This window comes from Strix uralensis, chromosome 5 (assembly GCF_047716275.1).
Source record: "Strix uralensis isolate ZFMK-TIS-50842 chromosome 5, bStrUra1, whole genome shotgun sequence".
NCBI lineage: Eukaryota > Metazoa > Chordata > Aves > Strigiformes > Strigidae > Strix > Strix uralensis.
In genome coordinates, this window is record NC_133976.1 from 8,263,304 (window position 1) to 8,275,642 (window position 12,339).

At 41.5% G+C, this 12,339-nt stretch overlaps 1 protein-coding gene across 5 annotated transcripts in view; it reads right to left on the bottom strand.

Annotated features, from left to right (window-relative positions):
* Positions 1-2,795: 2,795 nt before the first annotated feature.
* The window catches only part of FAM107B (family with sequence similarity 107 member B), a 63,320-nt gene continuing 53,776 nt past the window's right edge, over positions 2,796-12,339 (bottom strand). For all 5 annotated transcript variants that reach the window (XM_074869817.1, XM_074869819.1, XM_074869818.1 and 2 more), the window contains 3 exons: positions 12,144-12,327; positions 7,937-8,090; positions 2,796-5,948 (listed from right to left, as the gene is read on the bottom strand). In XM_074869817.1, the coding sequence (XP_074725918.1) occupies positions 5,832-5,948; positions 7,937-8,090; positions 12,144-12,271 (399 nt within the window). In that variant the 5' untranslated portion in view covers positions 12,272-12,327 and the 3' untranslated portion in view covers positions 2,796-5,831. The remainder of the gene's footprint in view (positions 5,949-7,936; positions 8,091-12,143; positions 12,328-12,339) is intronic.

The following is a 12,339-nucleotide window of genomic DNA, read 5'->3' on the forward strand; positions in this document are numbered from 1 at the left end:
GGAGAGTTCAAAGACAGATAGCCTGGTGGACATCACCGCTTTTTAGGGGGAGACCGTTTCAGATGGGCTGGGCTGCCGTGCCCTGACTCCAGAGCAGGTGGGATTCAGTTCTCCGCACCCTTTGCCTTTCTGTACCGAGCCATGCTTCAAATGAACCCTGCTAAGGGGCTGAGCCTTGCTGGGTGCTCTTTAATTTTCAAGCACAATGAAGCAGACTTGGCATTTCAATTGTGTTATGAAAGATTTGTTTCTGAACAGCTGAAGAGGGGGAAAGAAGTATGTTTCTTCTTCCCACCTAATCAGGCTGAAGTTCCCCGGTGCCAGCCTCAATCTGTGTTAAATTGCTCATGCCATCCACCGCAGAGGTTAGACTTGGGTACATAATAGAAGTTAACTCTGAAAATGATTACTCAGGTAATTAAGTACTACAGCTGTAGTGGGTGATTCTGGCTCTTGGAACCGCTTCTCAGGTGCTTTATGTCCTCCCCCTTCCCTCACCACCACTGTGGAGATGCCACCTCCCTCCCTGGGGCAGGTCCCTTCTCCCCAGCCCCCTGCAGAGGCCACATGTCACCCCAGCACCTCAGGGGCTCAGTTGAAGACTCCAAGCCCCAGAGCCAGTGAGCACAGTGGAGAGGTGAGCTCTTTATCAGCTTATGAACCACACACAGATTAGTGGCTGAATTTACTAAAGGTATCCAGGTGCCTCATCATTCCTGTGGGGCAGAGGTGGCATTTGAATCGCTCAGCTTGAGGCCTTTGCAAACTAGATGATGTTCCCTCCCAGTCAGGCATTGCAGGCCTTTACAGTCAAAGAAAGGAAGGGAACTGCGCTTCACAGGGCTGTTTTTCTCTGCGCAGATAGAAATGAAATGGTTGGACTAGATGATCTTCAAGGTCTTTTCCAACCTAGATGATTCTGTGATTCTGTGAAAAGCAGACGATTCGCTCAAATGCACCTAAGATTCACTAAAATGGACCCCTGGGTACCTGAAGAAGAACAGAATAGCCCCTGTCTAACCTGGGCGAGGCAATGCAGGCAGTGTGGTGGACCCAGTGCAGCCATTACCGAGGTCGAAAGCAACGCCAAAACATGGGCTGTGGAAAACAAGCACTGGAGTGGCAGTCAGGATGTCTGTGCTCTACTACCACCACCAAATACTTCCTCTGGCCACCTCCATCGAGGAGAGTCATCCTTAATATTACCAAGGGCACCACAAACCTTTACTCTGACAGATGAAATATTTCAACCAACAGTTTTAAGTGGTGGCATGGGGGGAAAGCTACTTCATATTTCCAGTCCTCCAGATGTCATTGAGTGTTTGTGCTCTTCCTATTGCAATGCCCCAAGAACCCAACTTGCCCTCCCATTCTTCACCCTAAAGACATCAGTTCTGATCCGATGGAAACCGCACTGCTGAAGCTGGTCTGACTCCAACCATCTCGCTCAGTTATTTTCTTAAGTGCAACTAGTCACCACAGGTGTCATTAGCCATTTTAGGTTATGAGTGCTATCCATGGACCCTGTAACAGCAGCTAAGGGACCTCAAGGTACATCTTTCCATGTAGCTGTGGCATGACACAAACCATCTGCATATGGCTACAGGAGCACAAGCAAAGCCCCCAGCAGACCAGTGCTTGCAAAGCCACATGACAAAACGTATTAGCTCAACACAGTCCAAAAAAGCATACAAAAGGAAGATCATCTTTTCCGCTGGACATGCTACAAAAGCAGATCACGTGCCCTCACTGTTTTCTTTCTGGAGCTGCAGTGAAGTATCAAAAGATAATTCAAAACACATTTGAATATGCTTGAGGTAGGAGTGCACAGGGCAGTATCTCCATCAGGCCACAGGAACCCACCCCTTATTAACTCTCTGTTCTTTCTTACCTCCCCCACATTTGACAGCTCCTGGAGCGGGTCCAGCATCATTGCATCAGCAGTACTGCCAGGACCCATTCCACATGCTGAGCAGTTTCTGAAGGAAAAAGCATTTCCTGACATCTGTTCTGAATTCACTGCTCTTCTCCTCCCCCACTTTGTTTTACCCCACGCTCCTCTCCAGCTCCCCCTCCATCACCACCTGTCCCTGGCTGACCAGGGCTCACCAGTAAGAGCTGAGGATCTTTGTGGAGAATTGATGACCCACACCTGCTCCAGCCCCCTTCCTCCCCCTGCTAGTTTTCTCTGTCTGCTGTTGACACAGGATTTTGCTCTTAGCAATGGCACTGAGCAATCTGACCCTAACCCAGCAAATCATTTGTGCATGCACTTTCTTTCACATGTCCAAGTTTTTCCTACTGGAACCACAGGCTTAAGCACTAGCTAAATTAAAAGGACCTTTGCAGGACTGAACCCAGGACCAGGCTCTTTCCTCATTCCCTTTCAGGGTGGAGCTGTTGCAATGCTAACGATTCCAGGGTTGAATTTTGCCTGGTATACTCTGATAAAGTTAGAAGGATAGGGAATGAGTTTCACAATTATTTGATTCCCATCATAAGTTTTCACTCATGCTCTGCCTCACCTTGCACCAGCTGAACAGCTACACAGTCCTAACAGTCTCCTGTGTCAAAAATATTCAAAAGATAATAAGACTAAGAGACACAATGAGCTTTTTCTGCCAGCTAATTTGCCAATAATTTTGCATATACAAACATGGATGCAGTTTAAAGGAACAAAAAGTCAGCACGATCTTCATACTCCCCCCCTGCATTGCAGAATTTTAAATAACCTGGATATCTCAGCACAGTCCCCGAGGCTTTGTTTTCAGCAGGACATGACAGACACCACCGCATACGCCAAGCATGTAGTAGATTTTATTAAGCATAACTTTGGTTCTAAGTATTCCACCCTCATTCTCGTAATACCTTTAGTTAAAAACAATTATACAAGAGCAAATACAAAAAATATTAAATTATGAAAACAAATCCATTAAGGCTCCCTTTTTATATTTATATATATTTATATATGTACACTCAAACAAGTGCAGATATTAACAGAAGGTTAAAGCCACAAAAATGCTAAAAAATTTACTATTATACTATCAAAAGCAAGAGTTTTAAAAAAGTACAAAGTGGTAAGTGAGCCATTTTCAAATCACTGAAGTATTTGCTGGATTACTTCAAAACCCATATAGCTAAAGGGCAGATGAGGAATTGCTTATGCTCACTGGCAATCAGTTTCTTACTTGAGTAGCCGCACAGGACACTTGTGGTGTGACTAGCTGACCACCCATTTAAGGGTTGCCCATTCTAGCACAATCCTGACTTTGAAGACAAGCTTTTGCCTGTCAAATCGACATGAAGGTGGCTGGGATTCCTAGACTAAAGGGTCAGCAGAATTCAAAGATGTTCTAACACACACATTGATGTTCTGTTCACACAGAGAATTAATTCCAACTGAAAACAAAAACCTACTTCACGCTGTATGTACAAGGGTTTTCTGGCCTCCTGTGTTTCAGAAAGACAAACTCTACCCTGAATCACAAGCTGACATGGAAAGAAATGAAGGCAGAATGCCTTCAGCCTTGAAGGGCCCAATCCAACACACCCACTGAAGCCAAAGAGAGGTCCTCATCCCCCACCGACTCCGGTGCCATTTGGATTACACCAACTTCATTTCACTGTGCACACATAGTAGGACTGACATGCTCACCGAGGGGAAATGGCTGAGAAGAAATGGTCTGCACAAGCCAGAGGAGGGTTTCCTCAACAACTTCTAGACATTTCCATAGTGAGCAGAAGGTTAACTGTGGAGTGGAAACCAAGAGGCATGAAGTCTGGTAGGCTGAGAGCGGCTAAGATAAAACATGAGTGTGGCGTAGAAGGCTCATAGATAGTGCTGTCTCAACAACATGAAACAAACTTAATCAGTGCAAGTGTTTGAATAATGTGCTGCCAGAAAGGAAGATCTTCTCCTTCCAGAAGAAGAGGAGGAGAGAGGGAAGAACCTGCAGCACTCAGGGTGTTCCTTTGTTGAGAAAATACATGAAAGAGTCTTACTTTTGGCCTTTTGTCTTTTGTATGTCCATAATCTGAACAGTCTGGTAGACCATCTTCACATTTAATCTTCTAGACATGAGTCACACTGCAAGTCTCAATCAATGGCAATACACTTATCACAACTCAATTTACTCTCAATCCGATTATGTCCTCATAAAAAATGCCTGGATCTTGACAAATTGAAGTCTGTATCTAGGAAACATTCCTAATTGTGAGCATTTTGTTCATGCTGAAATTGTATTTAAAATGTCCAATACTTAAAAGGCAAAAGGAACTAAAAAACAAACCAACAAACCCTCCCCCACCACCTTCACAATACAAAACACACCACTGTTGATATTAATAAAAAGTGTTCGCAAACGGTTATGTCCAATGTAATTACAAAGTAGAAATTATTTTGTTTAGCATCCTAAGGCAAAGACTAGGATTAGATCCTCAGCTGATACAGATGAACACAGCTTCAGTGAGAGCTAGGACTGTGCCAACCAAGGAAGGTGAGGATTTCTCCCCAGATTCTGAAAAGATACCTGCACCCATTCACACCAGGTAAGAATCCAATTCTATAATCCTACATGAGTAATCTGTTCCGCCCTCCTCATCCCAGGCTTTCCTGGATAACTAGTAGTCATAAGCATGAAGGATCAGATTCTGCCATCCCTGTGCAAGCTGAGCAATATTTTATTTAATGGCAAGTCACAGGGGAAACTTGTGGAAAGGCAGAAGGTGACAGAATTGGACCCTACGACTCAGTGGTAACACACTTCCCTTCTTTCTTGAGGCTAAAGGAAGGATAGGATAAAATGAATTTCATTTTATGCCTCACTTCAGCAAAAAAATTTCCATTTCAGTAGATTCCAATGATCAGTTTGGTCTGGCTTAAACACTGCTCTGTTGCAAAGAGCAGGAACTGATGGCAGATCAGATTCCTGATTTCAGTTCCAGCAAATGAGTTTAAACACTACCAAGTAATGTGTTAACACTGTACTCAGATCAGCATGTCCTTGGAGGAGAAAGGCCACAACAGCAAAGTAAATAGGATTTAAAAACACAAAAAGTAGAAGACAGGTCATTTTGCATTGAGAGGTAAATTCACAGGTAGCACTGCACAGGCTGTACACAATGGTGTAAGAGACAGAGATAAATCAGCTTCTGGATTCTCCCTGGTGAGAGGATCATCAGATTTCTGCTCTTTCATAGCCCAAATTCTACATGCCAAACAGGGAGAAATGGGCTTTAAGGCTGCTTAACTTTTCACTGCTGGTGAATTTTAAGCATTCTCATCTTGCCCACACCTGCCTATCCTAGTGGGGATGGGCAGCAGTGATCCACATAACTCATATCCTCCCAGAGTTGATAAAAATTCCAACTAAACACAAATTTTTGTGTGATACACACAGGCTGTAGGTCTAGATGGAGGAAATCTACCTGCACAGCAAAGCTTCATAAGATATCACAGGAGGATTTTTGTGTTTTAAAGCAAAATATAATCTGTGTATCTCCACTAAACTAGGATCACAAGAGATAAAGCAGTGCAACACTGAAGGAGTTTCTCTAGTTTCCCTGGTTAAAATCTCTGAGCAAGCACATCAGACTGGTCCATGACACTGAGCTGACAAACAACTCCTTATCCATTGATCTCAGGACTGCATTTGGCAAGTCGATCTGTTTATGGTACTGTCTTTTTAATCCACATGTCCCAGGAATTAAAAATCTCATCTTCAGTAAGTGTCAGCTGGATGCTGTTATTTTCCCTCTTGAGGGGCAAATCTGAGACAACTTGCAAAAGCCTCTCTCTGCAGGAAAGCTGGAAGTCTTAGCAGGCACTGGCTCTAGGAGTCTGGTGCTTCTGTTGCTTCCTGGACCGTCCTCCTCAAGTTGCCCTTGACTTTGACAAATTCAGGTGCATTTTCCTGCTCTTCCTGTATCTTCTGTTGCTCCAGTTCCAGCTTAAAAGGGAATCACATGTAAAAAAAAGCATATAAAACAGATCATCAAAATACAAGACAAAAAACTAAAGGTTTCAATAATTGGCTGTGCAAAACTATTTAAACCGCTTCCTTTCTCCCTCTCAGGGAAAAGATAAAGTTCCATTTCTTTGAGAGTATCTGTTCTCATAAACGGTAAATCTTTTCAGATCCTTGGCTCTAGCTTGTTCCAGATGTCCACCTCTGCCAGATGGACAAAAACTCTGCAAGCCCAGTACGAGAACAAGATGAAGCATTTTTGAAGAAATTCTTGGACATCTTCATTAAAGAAACAGTAACAATTCCCTTCCCTGGGTTTTACAACAGGACAAGGACGAATGTGACTTTTGGGAGAACACATGCGAACAGCTACTACTGAGCACACTTGCAGAATTTATTTCTGAGTGTCTAGGTATGGATTTCTGTATCTAACTTGAGCCTCCTTTGGTGTTTCTGTTTTGTCTATCACAAAAAGCAATAAAAAAAAAAATCCTCCTTGGCCCTTAGTTGTTCATTTTTGAGAGCCCATTCAACTGACATTTTTAACCCAGTTGGAGCTCCTGCCCATGCAGACACTGGAATCTACCATGTGAGGTTAAATGTCCTGCTCTATGGGGCAAAGCTATACAGTGCTCATACAGAACACGGCACAGAATATGGATTGCTTAGCAATCCTCAGTGAAGGCAGATAAGTTGGCAGAAAGGAAGAAACAATCCTTTAGAAAACTAACAAAAGCTCTTGAAAGAATCTTTCTTTTTTTTTTTTTTTTTTAGCAGACCAAGGTCTCCCTGATTAAAGGGGACCACATACAGCTCACCTAAATAATCTCTCCTTTGTCTCTGGTTCACTGGCAAGGGACATGCCTTGTTACAATAAATCATGACAACATTCCTCCATGAGTCGTGTTGTCAATTAACGCCATTCCTATGATGTTTACAAAGTCACAACATTGTTTGCAATGGGCAGGCTTCTCCTCTTCTAACAGAATTTTCTATTCTACATATGTCCTTGGACGGCTCAGCTTCAAATCTAATCTTCCCACAAGCTGAACCATTTGAAGCTGGGCACTTAAGAGCAGAAAAGGAAAGTGACAGGATGATACACTTAAAAATAGAATAGCTTTCTCCCTCCAAAAATATTTCTAAGCCTAATTAAAAAAAAACAAAATAAAACCCCCAAAACCTAAATAATGATTGGATTACATCTCATTTTCAATAGAGTAATTATTTGCCTTAATTGATTTCCATTGAGAAAAACAGGAAATACTGTTTTCGAGCATTCATTCATTTAAAAATAAATGCAATGCTTGATGCACAGTGACTTCTATGATGAGGTGTTTCACTGTAGAGATATTTCCTTGCAGGTACACGAAGTGCCTTAATTGGCACAGAGACATCTGGCTGGCCCTGTGCCTAGCAGTAAGCTTCACCACAATGAACTCCAACTCCACACCATCTCCATACTCAGGGTCTTTTCCTTGGCTTGAAAATGCCAATGGGCTCACACGTTTTAAGGCTACAAAAGATCTTTTTGAAGTCATCTAGTTTCTTACATAACCCAGGAGAAAGAATCAATTGATTTTTTTATTCATTAAGCATCCACCAGTTTTGATGCACTACAGCCTAACAGCCATTCCTCGTGGATCACCTCTTAATCATTAGACTACTGAAGTTGACTAATTCACCACAGTTTCAATGGTTAAATAAGGTCAGTGCTCCACACACATTCCTGTTGTGTGGTACAGGATTCATTTGACCAAAGGCAGACACCATATGCAGTTCCTATACAGTAAGTAACAACAAACAGGTAGTTGTAGAGTGTGATTTGACTCATCCTAAAAAAGATATCTGCATTTGATCAGAGGAAATGTGCCAAAAATCGGCTGCTGCATTTTTCGTGTCTACAAAGGGAGCCTCGGGTGAGTAGCTCTGATGCAGATGTGAAAAGGTAGTGTTATTCCCCATCTTACCTGCTCCAGTTTCTGCTGCCGTTTCAGTAGCTCTATTTCCAGGTCTGATTTCTTCTTTTGTGCTTCCTCTTCTTTTTGTTGTTTAATAACTTGATCTCGTTTCCTCTTCTCCATCACCTTCTGTAGCTCTGGTTTGTTCTGAGGTGCAAGACCCCTTCAAATTAAATAGGAGGAGGGGGGGGGGGGGAAACAGGGAAGAAAGAGATCAGTTTTATTTAGCAGAAATTCACACAGAATTGTAGGCAGGTTTTCTACAGTCAAGCAGTTGCCTATTTAGATACACTGGAATATAAATAATGATTTAAAAGGTAAAAAACCATGCAGACATTTGCCTGGTTTCTAGCCAAAAGCCCTAAACTAGAATTTAAGCTGTATTATTACTGAGGATATTTCCCTTTAACATGCATGCTAGTATTTCTCCTGTATAATTCACTATTTTGTCTTTCATCTTTAGTCTTCCCCCGATCCTCTCAATTCCAGAAGAAGGGATTAAAAAAAACATCAGAAATCAAGACTCTAGCAGAGCTAGAAACAAATTTTGGACAAAAAAACTTCTCTTGCTGGCTGATAACTCAGAGAGATTGTGTTCAGACAGTTCTATGCAGGGTATTATGCCCACCAAAATTTGCATGGACAGAACTAAAAAGTGGTCTCCCTCTGGACTTTGTCACACTGCTCCTGGAAATCATGGATTCTGTCCTTACTTGAAAATGTGAGAGCTTTACCCATGCCTGGCTGGACTAGCTGGAATAGAGAAGCTATTTTCAGTGAGAGCTCCCAGGCTGCACTCAAAATCACAAAGAAGCTAAACCAACAAAAAACAGAATAAAAAAAGTTGCAGTCACCTTGGAGACCAGACAAAGGCTGGAGGATTCTCCCTCTCACAAGACTTTAGGTACTACATCAACTGAATGTTTCAAGTCTGTTCAGCACAAATTGCTTTCCAAGCCAACTACTCTAAAACGAGAAAGCTTACTCTTTGGGAAGATGCATGACTTTATTTATACAGGCGCACACACACAGATACATGCTCACTCCTACTTATTTTTGTGACTTCAGCTATTTCTTTTATATCTGTTTTGCTATGATGTTTTCAAAATCTGTTATGGTAAGACTCAAAGCTCTCCCTGTTATTCAGATATGAGTGTCACTTAAGTCAGAGCAGAAAGATCCAAAATTTGCCTTCGTTATTGTCATTTTCCCTGTGAAGACTATTAAGTGAAAATATTCAGCATTAACAACCATTTTTTATTTCAACTTTAAGAAATTCAATAATCTGAATAAGCTTTCAGAAGGCATATTCTTACTCTTCCCTACTTGCTATATATCTGTGGTTGACCAATTCTTCCATAATATGCATATCTGACAGCATGTCCAATAATACATTAAAATGCCATTTTATGGTGACATCTATGAATGACTCCATATATTATGCAACACACTATCCCTGTACATACCCTGACAGCAAAATCAAATATTTAGCAACACCAAATGCTGTTCGCTATTTCTCATAATAGATCTCATGGCCTGAATGCAACAGAAGCTACAAGATTGTGTTAATATTTTATGTTTCATGCTATTTTAATTACATTTTAACACATAAAATCTAAGCCAGGCAGAGAAAAGCTGGAGTGATTTTTTATTACTACTACTACTACTACTACTGGATCAGTGAGAGCTGAATCAATGGAAACTTCCATGACAGCAATTAGCAACAGCCACAAACCAGCGGTAAGCTGCTGAGTAACATTACTCGTTCCTGCTTTTTTCCAGTCAGGTTGTACTGTAACAAAGCAGAGGCACAAGAAACATGCTGTAGCTGTAATAAAGGGGACCTGCAGAAGATGCAAGTAAATAAAACCTCTCAGTCTAATCAAGTGGGGTTGGTAGTCAGGTCCGTAGCAGAACCACGTCAATCCTATTTCCACTCCCACATGTAAAAAGGAAAAGCAACAAATAGGCAGCTACTGGATTAACTGGGAGTCTTGTATCACCCCCTAGTGACTGTCCTCATTAAATAAAAAATCCTAAAGCGTTGATATAGAGTAAGCAAAGTGTACTATAACACCAGTTAGAGTTGATAGGGTTAAAACCTCTGGAAGGGATAGGACCAATACTCTACAGAGCTGAGGTTGACTCCTGATGAGTAAAAATAGCTTAAAATAAGTGACCAGTGCCTTGAGGTACCACCACCTGGATCTTTGTCTGCCCGGAGCAACTACCATTTCTGCAAGTAAAGAACTACGTCAGTTCAAGACCCAACAGACACTGCTCACAGTAGGCATGGAGAACGATGGGACCAGCACTGGCTAATATCTTCTAAGATCCAGAAATGGCTGTTCAGAGCTGACTGCTCAAAAAGCGAAGCTTCTGATGCCTACATTGAGTCTTCACAATAAAATAAGGTGCATGTTAAGCAGACTTCTATAAGAGCACTACAAGTCCTCCATAAATATGACAGTTTGCAGTAACAAAGCAGAACACAAGCTTCATATCAGAGCTAGTACAGTGGCATGAAGCACAGAAGACTAACCCTCTTCTCAAAAATACCAGTTTTTCTGCTGCTGAAAACCCTCAAACTATTTCATTTCTGCACCAATAAATAAGAATCTAAAATTAACAGCTGCAGCTAATCAAAATCACAATAAGAGAAGAGTGGGTATTGAGGGCTGCACAACTCTGTGTAATAGGATATTCTCCTAGAAGAAAAGAACTCCATACTATTTAAAAGTGCTTTATGCTTTCATAAACTTAAAAGAAAAAAAAATAGCCTTAATTTATTGCAGCCTCCACATCCTTTAGAATAAGATCATAAGTTGGGAAACTTCAACTATCTTTCAACGAATATATAGCCTTCTTGGTGCTAGGAACTAACTTTGATGTTTAATCCCATTAATGAAAAATAGGACAAACACCTATTTAGGCCAGTTTCTTCCAATTCAGTTGGGATTCTGTAAAACATTTCTACCACTTTATCACTAAAGAAATGCTGTATTGTGTATGCAGTTCATTTAGAATTAAGTATCTAAGCCCAGCATTTGTGAGGATTTTGCTATTACAGATAGAAAAGACCCCTTCTCCCCTCAAAATACTACCCTGACAGAGGGGGGGGGGGGGGGGGGGAAGAAAAACTTTCATAATGTGACTCTTCCTGTCAAATGGACAAATCCAGTTGTGCTGGAGCAGTCAAAGCAAGACCTTCCTCCTCTCCTTTATCAAGGTCCTGGGTCTCAAAGAGCCTGAATGGCTGCTATCAGCAACTTTATTCTCAAATGCACTCTGAAATACTGTTCTGCCAGTTCTGTAGTGCGGATCCCCACATCCTTGCCTTTGGAAATTCCATTTTGAGTGGCTTCAATCCACCAAATCGCTATTTTTTATCATAGTTATCATGTTTGTTTAAATGGAGGACTATCAACAAGCTTGGTGGCTTTGCCTCCACCCTGTGGTCTGGTGGCTATTTTCTTAACATGTTTTCTAAATGGCTCCTCCGTTGCTGAAGAGGTTTAATAACAGAACTTCAGCTATTTCTGGGCCAAGTGCCTGTGTCTCTGAAGTTGATGAGATCGAGTTCCAGTTATTTACAACTTTAAAAGCAATATATAGAGCAACAGCTGTGCATCCCATCCCAGAATGGAGGGAGCAGCATTTGCATCGCACACAAAGAAACACTTGTGCAGCAGCAGAGCAGGCACCAGACTACCACACTGCATTGCAAGAAAGATAAAGTAAGGAGAGAACAGTTTCATGTGAGATAAAAATAGATTATTTCTTTGATTTAAAGGTGGCCCCACAGACTCGGTGTGCTGGGAACAGTGAAAACCCACAGATTTTATCGTCCTGCTGGTAATTGCAAAATCTTGTCAAATACTTGATAAAGTTAAGAGTTCAAGACAAATTACAGTGCCCAGGTAAGCAATATGAAATGTGATAGGGGAGAACTGAACTGCTCCCTCTTGAAACTGACCCTTTGCAAGTCTTCACAAAACCAAAGTGAGAAAGTCTTTTACAGCACCTTGTGCAGAGCAACTGAAATTCAAAACAGAAATAAATGCCATGGTTAAGAATCAGAATCTTTTCATCTACAATTTCTGAAACAACAAAAAATGTCTGCTAGGTTTTGGGTAAAACATCATTTTGATGAAACTAAAACTCAAGCCCTGTGTTTGGAGTGGGAGGGTGGCACAAGTGATTTTTAGACTCTTACCTTTTCTGATTCATAAGCAGCTCTCTATGGAGATCCTGATGATTCCGTGATGACTTAACAGGATTAATTAATTTTTGAGGTCTAATTAACTCAGGATTGTCATCATCTATGTAGTCTGGTTCAGCCATAATCTTTCTTGGAATGGGATATGGATCTTTGGGTTCAGTGTCCTTGTTCACAGTATCTGTAAAACGGG